This window comes from Vipera berus, assembly GCF_964194415.1.
Source record: "Vipera berus genome assembly, chromosome: 1".
Taxonomy (NCBI): domain Eukaryota; kingdom Metazoa; phylum Chordata; class Lepidosauria; order Squamata; family Viperidae; genus Vipera; species Vipera berus.
This window is the reverse complement of record NC_138202.1, coordinates 194,005,221-194,030,969: the sequence shown is the minus strand read 5'-3', so window position 1 is coordinate 194,030,969 and position 25,749 is coordinate 194,005,221. Positions and strand designations below refer to the sequence as shown.

Sequence of the window (25,749 nt, the reverse complement as noted above, 5' to 3'; positions counted from 1 at the left end):
AGTGCAAAGGTGATATATTACATTCAGGGTTTGGGGAAAAAGAGACTGGATACAAATGTAGGTATTGGACCATCTGATCTCTCTCATAAAATAGACCGAAGGCATCATCCATTAAATGTGATCTGCTCAACATGTATTCATATTTTACAGAGTCTCTTCTCAGTCATTCCAAGTCTTTTCTTAAATACGTAAAAGCAATGATATTATTTACCTAGGAAGGAGCCACAACATGGTTCTATTCTGAAGATCTCTGTAACATACTGGATTAATGGCTCCAATCTGGAAAAATAAATAAACTTCTTACTGTCAGGTGAACATGATTTTGTTTTTTGTTTTTTTTCCACCAACTGCAAAAAGTTTTAATTCCATCCTTAATTAACTCAAATGTCATTTGCCTCAATGGAAATAGCAGATGTAATTTGCAAGAATTCAGTTTGGGTTTGGTCATGATGCTGTAGGTACAGAATGCATATGTTCTTGAACGTACACCAAAAGTCCTACCTACCCCTCAGCTCAATTGCATGTGATCCCCAGCTGACTGGAAGAAATCTATTTTCCTTCCAGCTTCTCAAGTTAGCCTATCAGAAGATCTTAGGTGCACTGTTTTCAAAGAAGAATAGAATAGAATAGAATAGAATAGAATAGAATAGAATAGAATAGAATAGAATAGAATAGAATAGAATGGAATGGAATGGGATGGGATGGGATGGGATGGGATGGGATGGGATGGGATGGGATGGGATGGGATGGGATGGGATGGGATGGGATGGGATGGGATGGGATAGGATAGGATAGGATAGGATAGGATAGGATAGGATAGGATAGGATAGGATAGGATAGGATAGGATAGGATAGAATAATAACTTTATTGTCATTTTGAATGTACACTAATCAGCATACATTAAAATGATTTTTTTGGCATACCGCTCTGATACACCTCCAATATACACTACATCAATATGACAAAAATAAATACAGAATTATGCATATACCCACATATATGACACAGAGAAACAACACAGTCTAGTTCGGATGTATACATGTGCATGGTGAAAAAAACGAATCTTGCAAGTTTACCATACGGATGGCATAGGGATACATTTACTTCTCCATTTTTTTTTAAAGGAGAGCAATATCCTACTGTGCAGTTTTCAGAAGGGCAGATAAATGAAACTGCAAATACAATATTGAACATTTCATAATAATCTAATCAAGAGAACATTATTTATAGAGCTTTTGGTGTTGCATAAGATAATCACAGATCCATCTTGTCAACACATGCTGACAGATAGGCATCTGGTTCCATTCTTACTTATCTCATTATTTCTCTTAAAATGTTATTATGGTGCAAATTTTATCCATGAAAAATCAAAGCCTCTTACCCACTCGTGTTGAGTGGGAGATGATGAAGGAATATTGAAAGTCTGTGCAATCCTTCTGCAAGAGAAGGCAGCAATAAACTGATTCCATGATCTGCTACTGTTTGAATTTGAACTGCAGTGTCCCCAATTTTGACCTTCACATCAAACGGAGTATAATTGGAAAATGAAGAAATACCTATCACAAGCAGCTGACCTCCTGCAATGAAGAAAAAAAAAGTAGTCAATATTTTTTTGTTATAGCTAGTGACCCGCTATCTCATAACAACCTTCTTCCACAAACCCAGATGTCCATATCTTGTTTTATTTCCACATTGAAAGGTTGACAATTTGTTCACATTTTAAAACTTTGCCTGACCTAAAACTGTCTTCAGGGAAACCCATTTGGTTCTGCTTTTTATCTCCCAAAATGCAGTTCTGTAAGACAAGGGGAATGACATTGAGGCAAAGAAGGACATTGAGGCAAAAACTACCTGACAATTTAGCCTCAACACCTGGCAGTCAAATGCATCGTGCTCTTGATAAAAATCCTGCAACAAATCTCAGTGGCTGTTATGTCTCAGTTCTTTCATTCTACCCATATGCAAGTTATACACTGCACTCAGATAGTATTCAAGGATAATACGAGATTTTCTTTACATTGATAGCCATCACTCCTGTTTGCACTTGCAGTCTTGACAGGTATAATTGGATATTAGATAGCCTCCTGGACGTCTCAAACTTTTTCATTCAGGGATGTGCCTAAGCCAGGGGTAGGCAACCTTGGCTCTTTTATGACTCGTGGACTTCAACTCCTAGGATTTCTGAGCCAGCTATGCTGGCTCAGGAATTCTGGGAGTTGAAGTCCACGAGTCATAAAAGAGCCAAGGTTGCCTATCCCTGGCCTAAGCAAATCTGCCAATTGGAAGCATGACTAACAGCTGGGAATGTACTAGACAAGCACTCTTTTTTTTCCTAGGTCTGGTTGAAAGGAAAACCCTGGAAAGGGTGCTTTTGAGATATTAATAAGAGAATCCTTAGGGTAGCACTTTTTTCTATCAAAATTATCTTGCCCACCCAACATGATGCCTAGTGAATAGAATAGTTGTGATCTTTTTTTTATTCCGAACCACTACATTTTAACTACTTTATTGCCTAAATATGCAAAACACTTTCAAACGATACACTGAAAGATATAAATATTGGGGGAAAAATCAAATAAGAATAGAAGGAAAGAGCACAAAACTTTTCTTTCTTTCCCTTTTACCTGTTATGCCACTTTTATTTCTGTTCATTGACACAATGCATGGATTTAGATAAGAGTCATATGTAAAAGCATTGGCAAAGACAGTGGATTCCCGTTCACTGATTAGGGTTAGATGAACAGTGGCCTCTCCTCCTCTCTAGGGGAAAAAAATGAATGACAATAGATTGATAACATGTCTGTTGTCCATGAAGTAAACTGAGCACCAAGATTATGTGGTGAAAGCCCAGAATTTTTTTTAAAAAATCTTCTAGATCTTACTCTAAGGTTTTGAAATCAATCTTCCACCGGTTTCTGCTTCTTAGAACTGCTATCCAAGGCATTCTGGCACTGCCAACATTCTACTCTCAAAAACAGTTTGTGGCCAACCTTAGCTCTCCTTCTTTCAGGTCATAAGAAACAAGAATAGCGAGTCAGGTCTTACTACCACCTGCCCAATAGGAAAGAGTAGGCACAAGCAAACACTAGAGCAGGAGTGTCCAACCTTGGCAACCTTTAAGACTTTACGTTTGGCTGGTTAGGGAATTCTTGAAGATACATGCCCACCGGTCTTAAAGTTGCCAAGGTTAACACCTCTGCACTAACGGCAGCCCAGGTGCTAGCTGGGAGGACACTGGCAGAGGGGATGTTGGGCTCCCTTTTTCCTATTCCTTGCTCTGTGCCTTCAAGGAATAGGGGCTGGGCCAGAGAGGGAGTGAGAAGCCACTAGTTCTGCTGTACCATCTTGTTCTCCACTGCTACCCCCAACTAACCTTTTGCCTCAGCAGGAGTAGATCTCACCCCGCCTTCTTCCATTTCTGCTTTTCATTATTTGGAAAGCAAGAGAAGGAGGACCAGACCACATAAAAAGAGCCCTGATGGCTTCGCCTGCTCTGTTCTCCTAAGGCAGGGGTCTTCAAACTTGACCTTTTTATGACTCATGGACTTCAACTCCCAGAATTCCTCAGCCAGCGTGCCTGGCTGAGGAATTCTGGGAGTTGAAGTCCACAAGTCACAAAAGGGCCAAGTTTGAAGACCCTTGTCCTAAGGCTTAAGTCTGCTGCAGTGATGGGGAAGAAGTAGCTCGGGGAGTCATCTCTTCTCTTTCTTCCATCTCCTTTCAGTTGCTGCAGTCTGGGGAAGGCTTGGTGCCTGTTCTTTCACCAATAGTTCCTCAGGGGTTCAAAGGGATCTGCTTATGCCCTGGGAGTGTTCGAAGAATAGCACCCTCTCATTGGCTCCTCCCATCCATTCAGACACACCTAGTACTCAACCTGGAGGTCCTCCTGGACTTGTAAATCCAGCGTGAAGAGCAGGTAGCAACCATGGCTCAGAGGGCCTTTGCATTCTTCTGAGTAAACAAATCCATTTGTTTGTTCATTGATTTATTAAACTTGTAGGGTTGCCCATCTGATCAAATTGACCTTGGAGTAGGGCCTCTGCTCATAGTCACTCACGCCCTTCTGAACTGTCATCTGGAATACTACAATGCATTCAACATGGAACTTCCCTTGAAGGACATTTGGAAATTTTCAGCTGTTGTAGAATGCAGTAGCATGGGGTAGTTGATTATTTGGTGCATACGAAGTCACTACTTTATGAACTGTGTTGGTTGCCAGTGTGCTTTCAGGTTCAATTCAAGGTTCTAGTTGGCACTTTTAAAGCCTTGCATGCCTTGGAGCCTCATTACTCATGGGACTATTTCTTCCCAGTTGTTTCTATTTAACCATTCTGGTCTGGCAAGATGGGAAAGTTATGCTATTGGCTAAGGTATTCAGTGCAGCAAGGCCCAGAATATAAGCCTTTTCTGTCACAGTGCCCACCCTTATGCTTCCTCCAAAGATCAGATTGACACAGCCTTGTTGGCCTTTTATAAGGCCTAAAGACCTGCTCCTGTGGTTGGGCCAAGCTCCAGATGCATGAAGGATCTGTCTTTTTGGCTATGTGGGTGATGATTTGTTTTCTCAGCTGCTGTATAATCTAATTTTTGTATAAATATTTGTGGGTTTTTTTATTGTGTTCTGCCACCCAGAGTCATTTTTGAGATGGGGAGATATATAAATTGATTGAATAAATAAATGGCAGCTAAATTAAAAATAAATCAGCTCAACACTGCTGCTCAACACTCATAGCATGAGATCACAGAGGTTCAGAACAGGTTTTGGAACATTATAAAGCCCTCAGTGGAAGTTCAGTTAGTCTGTATGCTTGTCCATAGCTGCATAAGAGAGAATTTGGAGCTTCCAAATAAGAGTTGAAATTTCATTACAGCCATGGACTAATTAAAATAGTACTGAAGGAAATGCTGAAGGAAATATGTGACAACATGCTGAACAATTTCACATATTCAATTCTCACAATGTTTGTATCCCGACATTAGCAGTTTGTATTCTATACTACACCCTTGTAGAATAATATTCAATATAATATGAAGGGAACTCTATGCAGCTTTGTCTGTTCCAATTACAGTTAATTAAACATACCCTAATTTTTTTCAGGTTAGTGATCAATGAGTTATATCAGGCAATTTTATTTATAATGAGGCAGGTATTAGCTGTGCCATTAAACCCTTTATTTTTATCTCTAATTACAGTACCATGTGCAACAATGAACAGGAACACATAAACCTACATGTAACTAATTTTATATTCTCATAAGGAAAAATAATAATTTCAAAAAGGTAAATAAAACACACATTTTCTCTCTCACACACCCACATGATTTTATAGTCATCAAATCACCACAAATGAGTCTGAATTGTTATTGCCTTGCAATATAATTGAGGGTGTTATTTACCCAAGGAGGAAGCCTGCATTCCATTTTCACTGCGTTGCTGGCATTGAAATTGATAGGACAAGATTGAGAACCAAAGAGTACTGTGTTTATCCCATCTAAGCCTGAACCTGATAGAATCACTGTAAGTCCTCCTAAAAATGTACAAGGAAGAAAGGAATGAAATATTTTTTTAAAAATATAGTATGTATACACATATACATATACATATATACACACACACAAATACTAAGCATGATTCAGACATACCTATCTCTGAAGCTGTTGAAGGTTCAACAGAAGTCAATCTAGGTGTAATATTTAGGAAGATACTATTTTCTCCACTGGCATTGACTGCAAATCCAAAGGGTCTTACCAATAATGTCACTTTATACAATCCAACTGGTAATACATTCATCTGACAAAGGACATTAGTATGGTTTGAACTTAGGATTTTGCAAGTTAGGTTGTTTGCTTCTATGAGCAATGATTGATGGTCTGCAGTGAGGCCAGATCCTATAATGTGAACTATTATGTGTTCAGTATCATCTGAAAATTCAAAGAAAACAACATATTAATTTATTGCATATTCCTTCAATATAATATATAATACATATAGATATTATATTTGTATTAGTTTTAGTGTTTTAATGTCTTCCTTGGTTGGTCATAACCTTATTCCCCAAAAACATCTTGGGAGAAAGGTCGTTTTGCAGGTCATTTCCCTGATCCGAAATAGTATCTGTATTTATTTATTGATTGATTGATTGATTGATTGATTGATTGATTGATTGATTGATTGCAGATCCAAGGGAAGTTTGTTAGGTTATTAATGACCTAACTCAGTTCTGGTCTCTGGCATAGGACTAGTAGCCATAAAGTTTCATAGCTGATTAAATGGACTGTAATCCACAAAAGCTATCATAGTAATAAATGTTTTAATATGTGAGATGTGACAAGATTCTAGTGTTTTATTTGTAACTGATTAAGGTATTCTCTGCAAATGCCTAGAATCGGGCTGGCATAGTTTAACTGCCCTCTTGACTCTTCCTTCGTTCTTAACATCTACTGATGTCTGTACAACCAGAACTAGTGGCAGGGTCACTTCATGGCTGAGCCCAAGTCACTATAACCACCTTTTCAGGAAAGCCTTTTCACTTCCTTGCTTCCAGCAAATCCAGTTTGGTAAAGACCTTCATTTTTAAGATGGCCTTTAGTTGATGAATCTGCTGTGGTTCTTATCAAACTTTGCTAACTTAAATATTTGTATTGACCCCGAAATAGTCTACTGCTATGTTGTTTTATATTTTACCTTGTTTTACATTGCTACATATTATATTATATAATTTTATATTTTTATATTTCAATGAGCCATCATCTGCTTAGAATCATAGTGGACAGGCAAGCTCCCCAAAAAAACCCCAAGATTTGTGAGAGTTTGTTGAGCCCCATGAAAAAGCTTTTTGTTCCCATTCATTGAGGTCATCTTTGGTCATGTTTCTCAACTAGTGGCTTGGCAAGTGACTGGATGTATTAATTTCCTAAAGACCAGCAAGGTTCAGACTTTATCATTTAGTCATTAGTTGCATGGAAAAGTTAGAAATCTGTTGTGCTACTTCTTTACTTTCCCCCTGAAACCAGGAAAATTCTTATAAACCTTTATGATAATATTAGTATATCCATATGAAGAACCATTACCTGTTGAATAGTCAATGCTATTGACTAAAGGGGTCATTTCCATGAGATACTGAAAAGTGCATGAGCCAGAACAATTTGCTGGAATGTCATTCACTGTAACTACAACCTGAATTGACAGAAAATAGTATTAATAAAATAATGACTAAAACAACTGAGACCCACTGAACAGCTCAGAATATTAAGAATAATTAAAACCCAAACAATGATTTTAAAATTTGTAATGCAAGTAAAAAGTTTTGACTCTGAACTAAAAAAAATATTTTAGTAAAAAAAGAAAAGTATTCCATATAGAACACAACCATGAGCAAAATCTAGTAGAGAATCCCAAAGTGATGTAGGAAAGCAAGATTTTGACAAGACTAAGGGGTGGCCTGTCTGAAATGAACCAGTCAAATGTTTTCAAGGGCCTTCTGAGTCTTCCAAATATGTCACAAGCCCATGGGCCTTCTTTTAATGTAGCAGCCCTCACAGGCTTGTTTTATCTTGTGAACATTTCGAACCAGGGCTTGCATTAAACAGGTTCTAGGATTGTAGCTGTTTCTGTTGCAAGCTTTATTATATACAACCTGACCTAGATTGGAACTAGAGCATAAAGGGGAGAAGGGTATAATTCAGAGAGGTTTCCCTGAAGGCCTGATAGACCTTTGAATAAAAGGAAGACAGAGGCAATTGGGGTCAAATCTATAACATTTGGGCTAAAGATCTTTTTTTTTCCTTTTTCGTGGAGTGGGGTCCTGGACTTGCAAACTTTATCTTACCTCTAAAGAGTTTGATAGAGATGGATAGAAAAAAAATCTAACTTGAACTGGCATAGAAAGAAACTAATTTTGGCTAACCTCTTAGTACATACATTCTTTTAAGATTTCATTACCACCCACTACCACCATTTTTCAAATAAACCATATAAATAATCAGGTAATTTCCTTTCCAATAGAGGGCCAAATGATTTCTGTTGGTTACCACTACCAATTTAAGGACTTATGTAGCCCTTTTTTGACCAAACTAGTTTCTCCAAGTTTAGGTGAGATTTTGTTGACTTTCTCGCAAAATTAGTTGGATCAAAAAGAGAAGAATCCAGGTGGAGGAAACATAAAATTCAAACACTGAGGTAAATTAACCACAGCATTGCTATAATAACTGTTTTTAAAATAGATCACAAATTATCACAGTGACAGCAAAAAGAAAATGAAAATGTTCAATCCATTAAGTTGCGCCAATAAACAGGTCTCATCTAAAGATCGAAATCAATCTTTCATCTCATTGGAGCTCCTTCCAGCAGATGGCAATTGCTCAGATTTCTGGCACTTGACCTCTACATCATCTGGAGAGCACCCAGTTGAGATAGCGTTCTACAGACAAATGACCACTGGAGAATAGCATAATAATCAAACTTTTATTTAAATTGATGTACTGTCATTGTTTAGTATCTATTTCGTTCCTGTTTGTACTTCACATGGATTATTTCAGGAAGAACAGTAAGATAAAAATATAAACTACTTCTTTTTCTTCTTCCTCAAGCATTTGGGATTTGTGGGAATTTGCAACTGCCTGAATGTGGGAATCTGTTATTTTTTTTAATTCCATTTATATCCTGCCCTTCTCCGAAGACTCAGGGCGGCTTACAAACTTAGCAGTAGCCTTCATTCTATGTATATGCCTGCTTATTAGGGCTTTCACACAACCCCCAAGCGGGCTTAATTGCCCCCAACAATCTGGGTCCTCATTTTACCTACCTCGGAAGGATGGAAGGCTGAGTCAACCTTGAGCCTGGTGGGACGCGAACCTGCACTGATTGCAGGCAGCTGGTGTTACTTAAGGAGGCATTAGCCCACTGCTCCACCAAGGCTTATTTGCTGTCTCCTTTTCTTCATTACATTATATTCTTATAATGAAACAGGTAGGAAAATGTTTTTCTTAATCCTTCCTGCATACATGTACACATAAATTGCTTTCAAGAAGATATGTCAGTTTCATACCTGTGTAAAGTTATTGGGGGTAGCAAGCATATCTCCAAATATGGGATCAATGAAAACGCCACCATCAATTACTACGTAACTTATTATTGCTGGAATAAGACCAGTGAGGTTTTCATCAGAGACCTTGGAAGAAAGTATTAAATAAAATTGCTTCACATTTTCTTATTTCAGTAACACAATAATGTTTATAATTTCTTAGAATGTTTATTTTTAATATTTATAATTTCTTTTCATACAGGAATCACCTGGTATCTGAGTCTGTCTATTTGCTATTGCAGACTAAATGACTTACAATAAATTTATTAGTATAAGCATATGGCACCTATGTGTTAATTCCTTACTTTTTCATTGGATAGTGTATCTACGATGTTTTTTTAATCTTTCACAATAAATTCAATCACTCCTCCTCCCAAAAAGTCCAAATATCAGGGAAGTATATAATAAAAATACCAGGAAAGAAGAGTAGTGCACAGTAAATATTTTCTCTTTTTAAATTTCCTCTCCTATCACAGGAGAAACCATGTCCCTCATTGTTGCTGGGATAATATAGTCATATTCATGAAGATGCCAGGTTTCAAAGTGAACTAGAGGCAGTCTTCACTTAGATTTTCCAAGCCTACCTACTTTGTGATTCCACACAACTATCTCCAAATCTAGCTACATTGTTGTTGTCTTCTCCTTATTATATTCTTTGGATATAATAGTAATTTTACAGCTATTTTACAGCTGCTACTATCTTCCATACTTAATTTACAAACAATACTTTGCCAGAGAAAAGCAAAGGTAACCTCATATGAAGCTCAGTTCTTAGTGATTTCATGGACACAAACATGCAGTAGTATGACTATGGTTTGCCACTGAGATTTTGATATCCCAGCCTAGTTTATATATCTAGAATGCTGTGGAGGTCTCCTATCCAAGTACTACCCAGACTTGACCCTACTTAGTTTCTGAGCCCAGGTGCTGCCACCTGCTAAGACAATATTGTAGAATTTGCTGTATATAAATATTTCATTTAACATCTTATGCCATACCAATCTACTCCAACCAAGTGCCCTCTATTTATGCTGGTACTGCAACTGCCAGAATTCCCAGGTTTGGCAACCACTATGTAGGGATTGAGAGGCATCACTATACATCATTCCAAAATATATTGCTAGTAAAATATTACTAGTATTAATTATAAAACACTTAATTACCTAATGCATTATAGTACATTGCACTGTATATGGAAAATAATTATTTGCAACATATTCCCAAACAGATTATATTTCAGATGAAAATATCATAATTATTCATCCATATGCTTATTTCCCACCTACTTGGTACTTTTCCTTATGGTTAAATACAGCAAGACAGAAGAACAACCTCACTGAAGATTAATATATCTTACAATGTGAATTTCCCCATGGCAAAAACAATTCCTGGAGTTTTGTAGTACATTCATGAAAAGTTACTTGTTACAGGAGAGAGATTGGCCAAGCCAGGAGGTGGAATCAAATGGGGACTAAGTCTGGAATTCCTACATGGGCATAAGGCAAAGTGCAACCCTCATCCCCATCCCTGAATGTTCTGCTGAACCTTAACTATCTTACTCATGTGCAAAACTGCCAACCTGAAAAGATTCCTTTACACAGACTTGAGCAATAATATAGCTATTGCTATACATGTTTTACATGTGAATCTGCTTGATCATGCTTGACACATTATATTGCTAAAAATATCCTGATTGCTGTTCTAGGAAGGAAGGAAGGAAGGAAGGAAGGAAGGAAGGAAGGAAGGAAGGAAGGAAGGAAGGAAGGAAGGAAGGAAGGAAGGAAGGAAGGAAGGAAAAGATGTGGACATGTGTATTGTCTAAATATCTATTAATAATAAGCCACAAAACCTGACTGAATTACATAACTGAATATAACTTGATTTTTACTTTGTATTTTATATTTTAATTGCTGTGAGCTTGGACACATAGTACCTTTTTTGAAAAAAAAATATTAGTTTTATAAGGTTAAAAAGGAAGGTAAGGAAATGGGGATTTGGAATAGGGTAGCTGAAAAGTTAAGGGTAGGGGTTGGGGTATATACATATATTTGTGAAGCAATATGGTGGTTGGGTAGTCAAAAGTAACAAATAACAAGTTGTTTGTAGGTAGTTCAGGTTGCATCAATAAAAATTTCCTCTCTGATTCCCTTAATTTTCACATAGTCAAAGTAATTAAGTTAATACATTTCTAGTTATGAGCTAGTCAATTAACAAAGTTTTCAATATAGTTAGAGTAATGCATATCAAAATCCTGTTTTTAAGTTTTACCTAATTGCAATAAAAATACTTTAAGGTAGCCTATAATATACAAAAAAGAGCTTACGTTTTGTGTAACCTACAATTCCCTATTTCAATAAAGAGTAATTCTCTTGTCTACAAAACTTACATTGTTCATTACAAATCATTCTTATGATTTAACAGTAAAATCTAATTTTCATCTTAAAACATCACAAATTATTAAAAAAATTTGTCTTAAGCATTCAACACTTAATAAAATACTATCTTCTATTATAATATTCTAAATTCTATTGTACAATTCAAAGTTTTATTCTAAAAGCTTAATTTTGTTTTCCTTTAAAAATCTAGAACCTAAATATGAAATCAGTTTATTATTATTTTTTAAGATTCCCCTTAGTCCATCAAAATAATTTTTTTAAGTTCAGTCTTTACAAATCCCAAAAAAAGAGAGAAATCTAAGTCTTTAAATCTAACTCTTGCCTTCTTTTTGTGGCAATCAGGCTTCCATCTTAATGCCTTTAAGTTCTCCAATGTGTCTCCCTTTCTTCCTCCACCTCTTATTTGAATCCACAGAGACTATCCAAATGACAGTTTTGCCAAGTTAGTGTCCCCTTTATAATCCTTGAAGTATTGCTTTAATAGCTCAGTTTTTGATGTTTGATGTGATATGATTGTCATTAATTCAGTCTGATCTTTTTCTTGTTCCATTTCCATCTGGGTTAGGTAGTAAGTAGTAGCTAATGTTGTTATCATTTGGTTAGCTGAATCCTCAACATACTGTATTTGGAGGCCTTTGATATCTTCACTCTTAATGTTGCTTTCTTGGGGTATTGTTGCTTTTTGAATTGTAAGTTTTGTAGTTAAAGTTGGAGTTTGGACTTTGAAGTTCTCTGTAGGCTGTGTTTGTTGCTCTTTGAAGTCTCCTATTTTAGTATTGATTTCCACTTCTATTTGTTTTTGGGTTGTCAGTTCATCATTTAGGTCAAAGTTTGGTTTGGTGGCTTTGAGTTGTCAGGTTTATCATGCAGTTTGGCTTTAATTTGTTCAGTTACAGCCAAGATTGTGTCCAATATCAATTTGTAGTTAAGTGGTGGGATATAATAATCCATTTCGTTAGTGTTTACAGCTAAGTCTTCCATGGAAGCTATTTTAATAAGAGTCAGTAATTTTCCACCTTCAATGTTTCTAAAAGTTGTTTTTAGTGCCAGGTGTTCCCACACTTGTCTTTAAAGATAATATCAAGGACAGCTCTCAGGTCCCAAAATAAGCAAAAGGTTTACTTGCAATTCCAGGTTTAGCCACAGGATGTCATCAGTAGCATATAGAATAAGTTGTAAAGTTCTTTTTTTTCCAAATTAATATAAAGCTTTTGTATAATTAGTCCATTCTTTTTTCCTTAGTTCACATCTTAAACAGAAAATAGGGTAGTAGATCCCCACAAAAATGGGAGCTTTTTAATAAGTAGGAATGAGATTATTTAGTTTCTTTGTTTAATCAGCTAGGGGTTTTTTTCCTTTAATGCTTTAAGGCTTAAAATGTTGATCCCCCAGGTATACAAAAGCTGTTTTCTCAAAAAGAGGGGCAAGAAAATTTTCAGAAAAGGCCCACAGGCAGGCAGTTAGGGGGGATAGAAAAGGAAAGGTCTCACCCAGGTCCTCCAGATTGCTTCGTTATGCTAGATGGTGCTTTTGGCTTTCAGCAGGGAGCATATTAGTAATCGGCCATGTTGATGGCCGGTCTCTTCTTCTTTGGGCCAAAAGGAGCTGCTCCAGATTCAAGCGGAGAGCTGCCACCCTTCTACAATCACAGGAGGGTCTCCTTGTGGTGGTCACCCCTCCAGGGCGACTTTCAACCCTTTTCAGGGTCCTCCAATGAAGAAGGATCGGACGGCAGGGAGGGAGCTCTCCCCTGCACATCTGAAAGCACCGCACGTGCCAACTGGAAGCCAACACATAGTATCTTGATGTAAAGTAGGCAGTAATTTAGTATAATGGTTAAGGTTTAAGATTAAGACTAGGTAAGGGAATACAATTCAATTCCACTTTCAGTCATGGAAGCTCATTGGATGATTTGTAGTCAGTCCATGTATATCCTTAGCTCTGTCTGATATTATTTTTTTTAAAAAATGGCAGTGCTGTACATCACACAATATGCTATCCTCCTTTTGAACATTGATGTGTTGTCACAGTGCAGGTACAAAAGAAGCAAACAATGACATGACAGTGTATCACTGCTTTCATTAGAGTAAATGGTTTGACGCCAACTCATCCATGAATATTTCTAAGTCTGTCATATCTCAATCTGTGTTATAGATTGATTGATGTGAAGATAAGATGGAAGAGTTGTAAGTATCACCATGAACTCCTGAAGAAAATGTTGGAAATACATCTAAAGAATAAATATCAAGTAACAATCAGATGGGAAAGATGATCTTCAAAAAAAATTGGAGGACATAGCTACATGTAGTACAGATACTGTACAGTATATCCATGTTTCAATATCATCACATTTTTCCTAAAAACTGGAAGTCTGTTGGATGCAGAAAGGTGGTCATTTCTTTTCCTCATGTGCCTACCATACTGATGTTCCTGTCAAGCAGAGAGGTCAGAAAGAACTGCACCAAATAATTGAATGGCTCTGAGTGAAGGATCAGAACTCTAAATATGTTAGAGCTCATTGGGCAGTTCCAGACAAAGAAAATAGCCAAATTGAAAGGATTGAGAACAATGATAAATAAACCGCCAAGGAAAGCAAGAAAGACTCAGGGATAGACCGTATCTGTGAGAAGAAATTGTGAATTAACAAATGTTAACATACAACATTCTGAATAAAATAGGTTAAACAACTGGTCTTACCCTGATGAAATTGGGCAAATCACCGATCATTGAAGTCCATGTCAGTGTCCATATACTTTGATAAGAGCTTTGTGAAATCTTAGATACAAAAAAGTCACTGGTGTTTATGTACTGAGCTGTAAAATTATCACTGTAATTTTGCAGAAGGCTGCGGAGGTGATTGGCAGAGATGGACACTGGGATACCTGGAAGAAAATGGAAAAATAATAAAATAAGTAAAGATGCAGATTAAAGTCTGGTCTTAATCTCCAGGCTGAACAGTGATATCTAATATGATGGAAATAACATGAATGACCTATAGTATTTGGGGTCATTTTCACCAAGAAATGATATATGTAATATGTGATGTCATCATGGGTTTCATGACCAATTCTAATTATCATGACTAATTGTAAATTTCAAGAAGTAATCATGGCCCCTTACCACAAGCATTGGAAAAATGTTGATGGTAAGGCTAGATTCAAAGTTTTGGTTTTGTCTGGCTTAACGTGCTTAAAATAATTAAAAGTCTGACACTGCAGACTCTAAGGTTTGCTTTGAAAATCATCAGTAAATCCGTTAGCAAGGTTGTGATTCACTGTCAAATATTGATAATAAGATTTCACAGGATAAGAAAAAATGAGTTTAGTGATTTTTCAGTTGGCCAATCCTACCTTAAATCATATACACACTAGCAGATTGCCCCATTAGGACTATAGGCTATCAACCATATTATTATTAATGTTCTGTTAGTGCTATATTTGTTCTATGATTACACATTTTAATCAACAATACTTAGAACATGGGTATTCAACCTTTTGGCTTTCCTGGGCTGCACTAAGTGAAGAGGAATTGTCTTGGGCCACATATAAAATATATGGGGTTATAATATAAAACCACATAATAATGTCAAAAGTTTACGATCTTGTGAGTCTGTATTATTAGCTGTCCAGGGCTTCATGCAATCCCGTGAGCCACAGTTTAGGCACACCTGCTTTAGAACAATCACTGTTTATCTATAATGTTTTTTTCCCTTGGCTATTTTTTTTTTATTTTTGATCATAGCTTTAGTATCTGAAATTTATCAAGGAACCAAGAATTCTGGGCTTTTTGTCCATGAAAAATAGCCCAAAAACTATTATACACCATTTAAGAGATAAATCTACATCTAATTTGTAGCACATACAGTTTATTTTTAAGTACTCTTGACATAGTGGTGCAAATACAGGCTTTCATGAAATGGACTTTTCAACTTTAATTTACATTTCCAGATATTTTTTCCTTTTTATATTCTTTAATTTGTCCACCATGATTATTACTTCACACCGTATTTTTATTAATATTTACATGGCATCAGATCTGACAGTTGCATTATTTTTGTCTTTTCTTATATTAGCATTATTTTGCCTTTTATTAAATTACCATTATTTTGTTTAATTAAAAATCAAACCCTAATTTTCAGGGTGGGTGATATGGTATATCTTGGCTAATCCTTTAGTTTGTGGGAGAAGATGCCAAAGCTCAAGTTTACCTGGAATCACTACATTAGGCAGATGGATTTGAAAAGTTCCTCCAAGAGGTAGGCTTGCACCTTGTATCCTTTGGACTGTCAAATTTATTCCTGTCTCATTCACAGACATCAACAATTGATCAGTCCCTTCGGGTCCCTTCAAAGGCATACCTCCTCTATATGAAAAAAAATTGAAATCAAGTTTTGCAATATCATTCCTGTCTCAGAACAGGGCTACTTCAAATGGAACTGTAGAATATATATGGACCGCTACCAGGGCACGAAATGCCAGCAACCAGTCCACACAAACAAGCAAAGCCCCATCCGTGGGATGCAGGCAGCACACAAAACCACGCAATCTCCAGTCCACAAAAAAACCTTTCTCCATGGAACCAGTCCCTGGTGCCCAAAATGTTGGGGACCTTTGCTATATAGTTGCTTCTTTCTCGTGTTTCCCAGCAAGTGACATTTGGAGACATGGTGCCTAATCCTTGACTATGCATCAAGGAAATCTTCTGGAATGGCAAAGGTATTTATTACAAAACTATCAGACATCTTTTATTAAGAATTTTGAATAAAATAAAGAAAACTGAGGAAAAACTGAATAAAGATTCTTATATAAATAATAGGTTTTAGAATAGAATAGAATAGAATAGAATAGAATAGAATAGAATAGAATAGAATAGAATAGAATAGAATAGAATAGAATAGAATAGAATAGAATAGAATAGAATAGAATAGAATAGAATAGAATAGAATAGAATAGAATAGAATAGAATAGAATAGAATAGAATAGAATAGAGCTGGAAGGGACCTTGGAGGTCTTCAAGTCCAGCCCCCTGCTCAAGCAGGAGAAACTATACCATCTCAGACAAGTAACTGTCTAGCCTCTTCTTAAAAATCTCCAGTGATGGAGTGCCCACAATTTCTGAAGGCAAGCTGTTCCACTGGTTGATTGTCCTCACTGTCAGGAAGTTTCTCCTTAATTCCAGGTTGCTTCTCTCTTTGATCAGTTTCCAACCATTGTTTCCTATCCTGCCCTCTGGTGCTCTGGAGAATAATTTGACCCCCTCTTCTTTGTGGCAGCCTCTCAAATACTGGAATACTGCTATCATGTCACCCCTATTTCTTTTTTTCTTTAGAGTAGCCAAACCCAAGTCCTGCAGCCGTTCTTCATATGTTTTAGTCTCCAGGCCTTTGATCATCTTAGTTGCTCTTCTCTGAACTTTTTCCAAGGTCTCAACATCTTTTTTGTAGTATGGTGACCAAAATTGGTCATGGTATTCCAGGTGTGGTCTTATTAGGGTTTTATAAAGCGGTACTAATACTTCGCATGATCTTGATTCTATGCCTCTGTTTATGCAACCCAGGATTCTATTAGCTATTTTGACTGCTGCTGCACATTGCTGGCTCATAGTCAAGTGATTGTCCACTAGGACTCCAAGGTCCCTCTCACAGTTACTGTGAGTTACCTAATCTGTAGTTATATCTCTGATTTTTCCTACCTAAATGTAAAACTTTGCCTTTCTCCACATTAAAACTCATTTTTGTTAGATAGGGTCCATTGTTCCAGTTTGTCAAGATCTTTTTGAATCCTGAGCTTGTCTTCTGGGGTGTTGGCTATTCCTGCCAGTTTAGTGTCATCTGCAAATTTGATGAGTTCCCCTTCTATTCCCTCATCTAAGTCTTTTATGAAGATATTGAAGAGTACTGGGCCTAAGATGGAGCCTTGTGGTACCCCACTGCTTACTTCTCTTCATGTGGATATAGTACCACTGAGGACTACTCACTGAGTATGGGTTGTCACTCAGCTACAGGTCCATCTGGTGATGATGTTGTCTATTCCACCTTTTTCTAGCTTACCAAGCAGTACATTGTGGTCTACTTTGTCTAATACCTTACTGAAATCTAAGTATATTATATCCACAGCATTTCACTGGTCTACTAATTTGGTCACTTTATCAAAGAATGAAATAAGTTTGGCATGATCTGTTTTTAAGAAACCCATGTTGGCTACCAGTTATAACTTTGTTTGCTTCTCGTTGTTCACAGATCTGATTTTTTATTATCTTTTCCAGGATCTTCCCAGGTATTGATGTTAGACTGATTGGTCTGTAGTTTCCTGGGTCCGTTTTTTTTCTCCTTTCTTGAAGATGAGGACCACATCAACCTTTTTCCAATCCTCAGGTACTTTCCCTGTGCTCCAGGATTTTTTAAAGATGTGGTGCAGTGGTTCTGAGATAACATCTGCCAGCTTCTTCACAACTCTGGGATGTAATCTGTCAAGCCCCAGTGATTTATATTTGTTAAGGTCGGATAGGTGTTCTCTTACCACATGCTTGCTTATTTTAATTTTTGTTTCTAGTTTGTCTTTTGCAGGTTTTTTTTTGTATGTTGTGCTATAATTTCTTTTTGTGTGAAGACTGATGCAAAGAATGAGTTAAGCAGCTCTGCTTTCTCCCTATTGCTTATCATTTCCTTGCCATTTTCTCTCTTTAGTGGACCTACAGTTTCCTTCACTTTTTTCTTGTTATTAATATGTTGAAAGAAACTTTTATTATTATTTAATTACACATAACTCAAATTTTATTATTGACAATTCAAATTGCTTTCCATATCTAGTATGCAAAAATAATTTTCAAACCTCATTCCAAAAAAGATTACAAATCTAACATAAAGTCTCATTAATACAATTCCTATGCAATTAGAAATACATCATAAGAAGAATAAATTTTTTAAAAAATATTTATATTCCTACTATCTCAAGAAAATACCAGTGATTAAATACAAAAGCTGAAAAAAGTATTAAAGCCAATAAGCAAATTATATATTAACAATGCTTAATTCCTCACAGGAATTAAGGGACCCATGGATGAGCTGTGAAAATCTCAGCAACCACTAGATGGCAGTAGGAAAAGACATAAGACATCGAAATTCAAAGCTTTTACAGAAGTATGCTTCAAAGTTTAGATTTGGAGAGACAATTGAGGAGTGTATGACAAGTGCTGATTAAAATATAATGTGGATAGTTAAACTTCTAGGAAGACTTCTAGGAAGACTTCTAGGAATACAAAAATCTAATTTGTGGGCTGTGTTTGATTGCACCTTTGCAATCATAGTCAATCAACCATAGTGAATAAGGTCAATTTCCTTAGTATTCTGGATACACTTATAAACTAAGCCCAAGGGAATATTTCACCCAGCATGCTCAATTAGTTTATGTGCAGGTATAAAGTGTAAACAAAAGCACCACAAGTCTGCCACCTACAGAGTAAATATCATCCAGTGATTCTGCAAAACTCTTGTGCAGATTACTAGCCTTGTTTCTCTTATCTAAACCTACATTCATTTTCAAAACTAATCCCAAGGGTCGAATTAAAATTAACACATCAATCTCAGTATTTTTCAAATCTAAAGTGTCCTTTTGGAAAAAAAATAATCCATATATTTTATTAACAAATAGTGTAAAGTTAGGCTAATACTGTGGTGTTGATTACTATATAAGTATATATTTGTTTCAAATGTCTTTCTAAGATTGTTTTAGTCTAGTATTTAAATTTCATGCAAGATTTCTGCTTGAAAAAAATAGTTTCAAGAAGTTTGCTCTCTCTTTTTCTCTCTCCCACACACTTATGCAAGATTCAACATTTCTTCTTAATCTTGTATACCCAATTATCTCTCCCCCACCAACTGCCCAATTTAATTCCATCCAGCCAATAGCTAATGATAGTGGGCATTTATTTAATTTAGTTTTAACTTTTGTAATTTGTATTTTTATTCTTGCCCTGTTCACCGCCCTGAGTCCTGCGGGAGAAGGGCGGTATAGAAATATTATTAAATAAATAAATAAAATAAATAAATAATCTTTGCTGTATCCTTATTTCTGTTAGACGTTTCTTGCCTGGGCTGCATCAATCTGGATGAGTTTCAACTGTCTCTTGGCTGCAATCTGGGGAATGTCTAGATTTTTTTCAATCCATATGGAATGCTATTTAAAGCCTTTCCTAGGTGTGCAATTCACTTAAGTGCCATTCTTTATATCTATCTAATCACAGTACAAATATGCCCCAGCAATCTTCATTTTCTGCTGTTTTTATAATATCGCCTTAATCTGATCCCAGATTATCCCCAAGGCAGCCTTAAGTCATCCTTAGCTATTCCAGTGTTAGGGTTTTCCCTGTTATTCCAACACACCTTATATTGAGGTGCCAATGTAACCATCTATCAACACTTGCCTCCTCTTCCCAGTCCCAGCCCAATGAACAAGAGTAAATTGGTTAATGTCTTTCCATCAGCTAATATAATGTAATAGGAGGGAAGAGGAACAAATCCAGAGTACTTCACCAATCCCTTTCTTTAACTTGTCCTCAAGATAGAAAATAAAAATCCAATCATTTGGCATCATCCTTCCTGTGGCCGGATAAGGATCAACAAAGGGAATAGCAAAAATAACACTGGAACACCTTTCTGAATAGGACTCAAGGAGTCCTAACTGGGTTTGTTGACTTGCTCTGAAAGTCCCTGAGATAAAGATATTTACCAAATAGTTGGCCTACCTTACACACCTCTACTATTTTGATAGTCCTAGCTGGCTTTCTCTGATTCTTCAGAGGAAGGAAGGAAGGAAGGAAGGAAGGAAGGAAGGAAGGAAGGAAGGAAGGAAGGAAGGAAGGAAGGAAGGAAGGAAGGAAGGAGCATTAGTATGTATGAACCTTTATTCCTACCTGAGTGAGAGAAGAGGGAGGTTCTTGTGATAATTTGCTACAAAAAAAGATATATTAAATATAGGTGGGGTGCCATCAACCAAGACAGATTCTATGAGGTTCCCATGTGGGCGAGTTGACCTGGGTTCCTTCTGAAAAACTGGAAAGAAAACAGTTTTGGCATAATATTTCTATAAAAGACAAGACTTATCACTTGACAAACTCAATAGGCATACAGCATAGATTCTTAAAATAAAAGTAATTGCATTGTAATTTATATTAAAACTTCTCTCTACCACTGAAATAAATGTCATCTAGGAATTCTAACTTGTTCTACTTGTGAAGTTAAGGAAAATGCTCAGATAAATAAGAAGCCTTTACTGCCCATATGAACTAGTCCCAGTGGTGGGATTCAAATATGTGAACAACTAGTTCTCTGTGTGGATGCCGCTTCTGGAAGTGCATTCTGGGCCTGGGCAACAAAAAATTAACTACTGGTTCTGCCAAACTGGTGCAAACTGGCTGAATCCCACCACGGACTAGTCCTAGAAACAACAAAGAACAGATCCTGCAGTATCTAAGAATTTACTCATATGTGTGCGTGTAGCCCTGAGTTTAAAACCTAGGTTTCCTAAGTAATGGTTGTCTCAGATTGGGATAATGATGATATCTGTATAAGATTTATGTACCAACTTTGCTTGTTCCAGCTCTTTTCTCCCTTCCCATCTTTCCAGGTTGTCCTTCCCACTAAATGGATCCAGAATCTACAGCAGAAATGTTTCCCAAATGTCCAATAATTATCAATAACTGTAATTCTATCAAACATTTATTTCTTAAAAATATTTCTCTTGCCCCTCCAAATCCACTCATATTTTACTCTATAATTTATCAAAAACAAAGGAAAGGAAAGGAAAAAAGCAAAATATCAGATTACCAAATACATCTTGATCTGAAACAATGATCTCGTCAATGAAAAACCATCCAAGTATCTCTGTTGCAGCAGCAGGAGCTTCTACATCAACCTGGTGCAAAAACACTGAAGAATTTTTGGGAAGATCATTAAGGAATTCAGAACTATACAGACAGTCTCTCCAAAGGTTGATGCATATGAATTTCCAGCTGAAAGAGAAATATATTTTTGTATTCATCACCTGAATTTATGTTAGATGTCTACTTAAAAGGAAATTTACAATTTTTAATGACAGAAAAGTTTCCTAGCAATATTCCTGTGGATTTCCTAAATCAGCTTTCAAACCGTGTTCTGTGGAATCATACGTTTCCATGAGAACTTGATGGCATCCATGAGAAACTAAAGCCAAACAAACACAAGTTCACTCAAAGGCAAGCCAATTCTCTTTCATCAGAGCTCTGCCTCTTGATCAGAATTCTGGAATTGCTTTTGTTTCTTTTTTGAACAGGTTCCATGACCTGAAAAAGTTTGAAACCCCCTGCCCTAAAGCATGACTCTGCCAAATCAAAGTCATATACTCAGTGGAATGAAACCAGAGGGTCATGGTTAGCAGTTTTCTAGATATTGCTGAAACGTAATTTTAAGCTGCCTGAGTCAGCATGATCAAATGGGGAAGGATACTTAGAGCTGTATCCCAGAAATATCTGGAAAACAAAAGCATCAAAAGAAGTGGTTTGATTCCCATTGGTTAAGTAATTGTCCCATTGCCTATATGTCAGAAGCATACATTTTGCAGCTAATTATGTTAAAAGAAAAGGACTGTGGAAAATGTATAAAATGAATGTTTATAGATAGACCTTTCTGGACTGGATTTCAGATTCCATTGGCAGGTCACATGTTTCTTCACCATATCTAGAAAGGTATTGGAATAAGACATTGCAATGTAGAGGGTATTGCTCATGTAGCCTTTGTATGCAAAGCACAACTGTGAAGAAGGGAAAGAACAAAATTCCCCCTTAAATGACTTGTTTCCAACATGGCTGTCAATAATACAAAACAACACATTTCTATACTCAGGTTTCTTTTGAACAACATAGTATCCTACAACATCTGTCCCGCATAAAAGGTAAAGGTAAAGTTTCCCCCGCACATGCGTGCTAGTCGTTTCCGACTCTAGGGGCCAGTGCTCATCTCCGTTTCAAAGCCGAAGAGCTTTGTCCAAGGACGTCTCCGTGGTCATGTGGCCAGCATGACTAGACGCCAAAGGTGCACGGAGCGCTGTTACCTTCCCACCGTAGTGGTCCCTATTTTTCTACTTGCATTTTTACGTGCTTTCAAATTGCTAGGTTGGCAGAAGCTGGGACGAGTAACAGGCGTTCACACTGTTACGCAGCACTCAGGATTCAACCCGCCAAACTGCCGACCTTCTGATCAACAAGCTCAGTGTCCTAACCCACTGAGCCACCGCATCCCGCATACACAAGTGTATTACACTTGCCCATCTTATGTCCCTCACCATGCTTGCAGAGATTCAATTAGCCTTGAGACAAAATGACATTTCCTGTTCCTGGTATTGATTGTGCCCATCATCAAAGTCATCCTGTTGTTCATTATTTAGTCCTTTCATTGCTTTAAACCACTTAAGAAAATATTACTCACATGTGTGTATGTAGTGACATCATAAGGAGGAATTAATTGAGATGTTTTGATAAGACTTTTTGGCCTGAAAATGCTGAATCTTCCACAAAAGGGTTCTGTCCAACTGACAAGGACTCCACCATTGACTAGATTCTCAGTATCTATTGCAGATGTGGGAAAAGTAAGGAAAAATTCTATGCAAAATAAGTCCTAGACAAACCTGAGTGCAAGACTAATTTTAATAGCACAGTGCTATGAGTGGCAGTCTCAGATCTAAAAAAGAGCATTAATGTAGAAATTCAGTTGTATCATGGAAAGACTCTCACATAACAAATTTAGTAAAAGAAGGTTCAAGTTAGGCATATCAATTAGAATATTACCCATAAAGCATAGTACACATTATGCAACCCAAGTGTAGGATGCATATCTAGATGATAAATAGGAAGCCACGTGCTAGTTTTGCAACATTCAAGACCACAAGAAAAACAAGGAGAGAAGAGACATTGTGCAAGTAGTAAGGAAACCTAAGTAGCCACATTGCATTTAATCTACTCTAATATAGATCTTTTTTTGTAAACTACCCTTAAACAGATAGCACATTTTATTCATTTTTAAATAAATGAAATAAACAAATAAAATACCTTTTCATTCAATAATATAATGTACTCTTTCTTGATTTCACTTCTGACCAATATTTGTGTCTGTGTGTGTGTGTGTGTGTGTGTGTGTTCACACACATGCATGTGCTCATATATTTAGTTTTTGGAGAAAGTTTGCAGATGTTCCTTATCTTTCTTTTACAGTAGCTATTCTTTTTTTTGCTGAAATAAAGTCTTTCAAATTGAAAATGATAAGCTTACTTCGTTCAAATCCTGTTTGCAAAAAAATATTAGCAGATGATGGCTCTATTTCACATTTTACTGAAAGAAGTTCCTCCAGTTCATGCTGCATCTGAAAAATAAAATTATTTTGAGTTTTCTAAAAAAAAAAAAAGTGCAGAGTTCCAAAACCATCCAGGACCCAAATTTAAGACATGTCTAAAGCCAAACAACAAATGCTTTTCCCTACTATAAGTCTAGTTGCATTATAACAAAAAGAGAGAAATTATTCTTGTACCTGAAGCAGATTTTATATATATGTACAAAGATATGCACACAGTTTTAAATAACATTAAAAATTTTGAAATCATTTACAATGATCAAGAGGATTTACTAATTTAACTTGAATTATCATTCCATGTCAGAATTTAGTCTTTGAGTAAATGACATTTCAAATCCACTTTTCAAGGTAAGAAACTGTGGTTCCTTACTCCTTAAATGTCATGCTTCTGGGATACCTTAACTAACCATAAAATGTCATTTTAGATTTCACACCCATTTGTCACTATGATCAACTTTTATGTTGGGATATTTTCCTAATTTTTCCTTATAACCTCTGCTTATAAAGTTCAATAGATGTTGAAGCTACTGTTATACCAATCACCATCCCAATTCTACATATTGTAATTATTAATAATTATTTTATATCCAGGAGAATCATTGAGAATGTACTTGATCAGCAGTAACATTTGTTGACATGGGATTGCTGGTCACATTGTCCCAAGCAAGACTGAACCATCCTCTGCCAGACAATATCAGCATCTATCAAAGCAGAAAGATTAAGAGTAGGTTACAAAGTATATTTATTTCTTCTGAATAAAAATAAAAATAGTACTTTTTAACAACTTGAGAGTCTTTCTTCTCTCCTTAACCACATAAGGCTACTGCTAAGCTTGTAAGCCGCCCTGAGTCTTCGGAGAAGGGCGGGATATAAATGGAATTAAAATAAATAAAATAAATAATGGACTGGACTGATGATAATGTGGTTTTTAATTATGATTTTAAATGTTTTTATTGGTTTTAGTGGGACTTTGACATAATTTAATTCTTTTTTAATATTTGTATTCATTTGTATTTTATTGTTGTTAGCCGCCCTGAGTCCTTCGGGAAATAGGGCGGCATACAAGTCTCATTATAAATAAATAATGAATGAATGAATGAATGTAATAAGTAGCTTAGAAGAGTTTGGAATTTGATAATTCAAATTCAACCCTGAGTCCCAGGTTAATCTATAGTTTCAAAGCAGTGAAATTTCTGCAAATAGTTTCATTTAGGAAGGAGGCAATTAAGAAATTCATGAAGTCATTCTGCAAAATGTTGTTTACTATTTTCTAATAATCCTAGGGGGCTGGACTAGAAGACCTCCAAGGTCCCTTCCAGCTCTATTCTATTCAAGAATTATTATAAGCTGCCAAGAATTGCCTCTAGACCAGATGGGTGGCATATAGGTTTGATAAATAAACAAACAAACAAAACAAAACCTTTACTCTGTGTGGTCAGCTAACCATAAATTGGGCTGCCTTGCATCCCTTCACAAGGATAAAAAGGGAAAAGCCTATTTCTCGTTTGCTAAAAATGATCCAACATCCAGCTGGTAAATTGGATAAAAAAATGAACATGACTCAGACTGACCAACAGTCTCATGTAGAATATATGTGCAGAATACAAGCAGGAAAAAAAATGAAATCTGGTGGCACCTATGTTATGGTAGAACCTGTAATGGCCTAGAGTTTATAAATACACTGAGATAATATAAGTCTTTTTACTGCCATTTATGAAAACCTGATATCTAAACCTGATTTAACGTTATAATTACAATAAAGGATCTGACTTTTAAAAAAAAAGTTTCAATAAAAAAAGAAAATGACAAATACATACATATACATCACATTTTATAGCAATCATCCACAAAAGCTACAACTGTATGCAACTCATTGAAACAGTGGGAATTCAAT

General features: G+C 36.3%; 1 protein-coding gene across 1 annotated transcript in view; it reads right to left on the bottom strand.

Moving 5' to 3' along the window:
• The window catches only part of PKHD1 (PKHD1 ciliary IPT domain containing fibrocystin/polyductin), a gene marked incomplete at both ends in the record, with an annotated part of 196,628 nt that overhangs the window by 143,634 nt on the left and 27,245 nt on the right, over positions 1-25,749 (bottom strand). Inside the window, 13 exons of the mRNA XM_081342989.1 lie at positions 212-279; positions 1,383-1,578; positions 2,626-2,761; positions 5,398-5,528; positions 5,644-5,922; positions 7,072-7,177; positions 9,048-9,170; positions 14,177-14,361; positions 15,687-15,841; positions 20,390-20,528; positions 21,303-21,404; positions 23,777-23,867; positions 24,467-24,556. Of these exons, the coding sequence (XP_081199115.1) occupies positions 212-279; positions 1,383-1,578; positions 2,626-2,761; positions 5,398-5,528; positions 5,644-5,922; positions 7,072-7,177; positions 9,048-9,170; positions 14,177-14,361; positions 15,687-15,841; positions 20,390-20,528; positions 21,303-21,404; positions 23,777-23,867; positions 24,467-24,556 (1,801 nt within the window). The remainder of the gene's footprint in view (positions 1-211; positions 280-1,382; positions 1,579-2,625; positions 2,762-5,397; positions 5,529-5,643; positions 5,923-7,071; positions 7,178-9,047; positions 9,171-14,176; positions 14,362-15,686; positions 15,842-20,389; positions 20,529-21,302; positions 21,405-23,776; positions 23,868-24,466; positions 24,557-25,749) is intronic.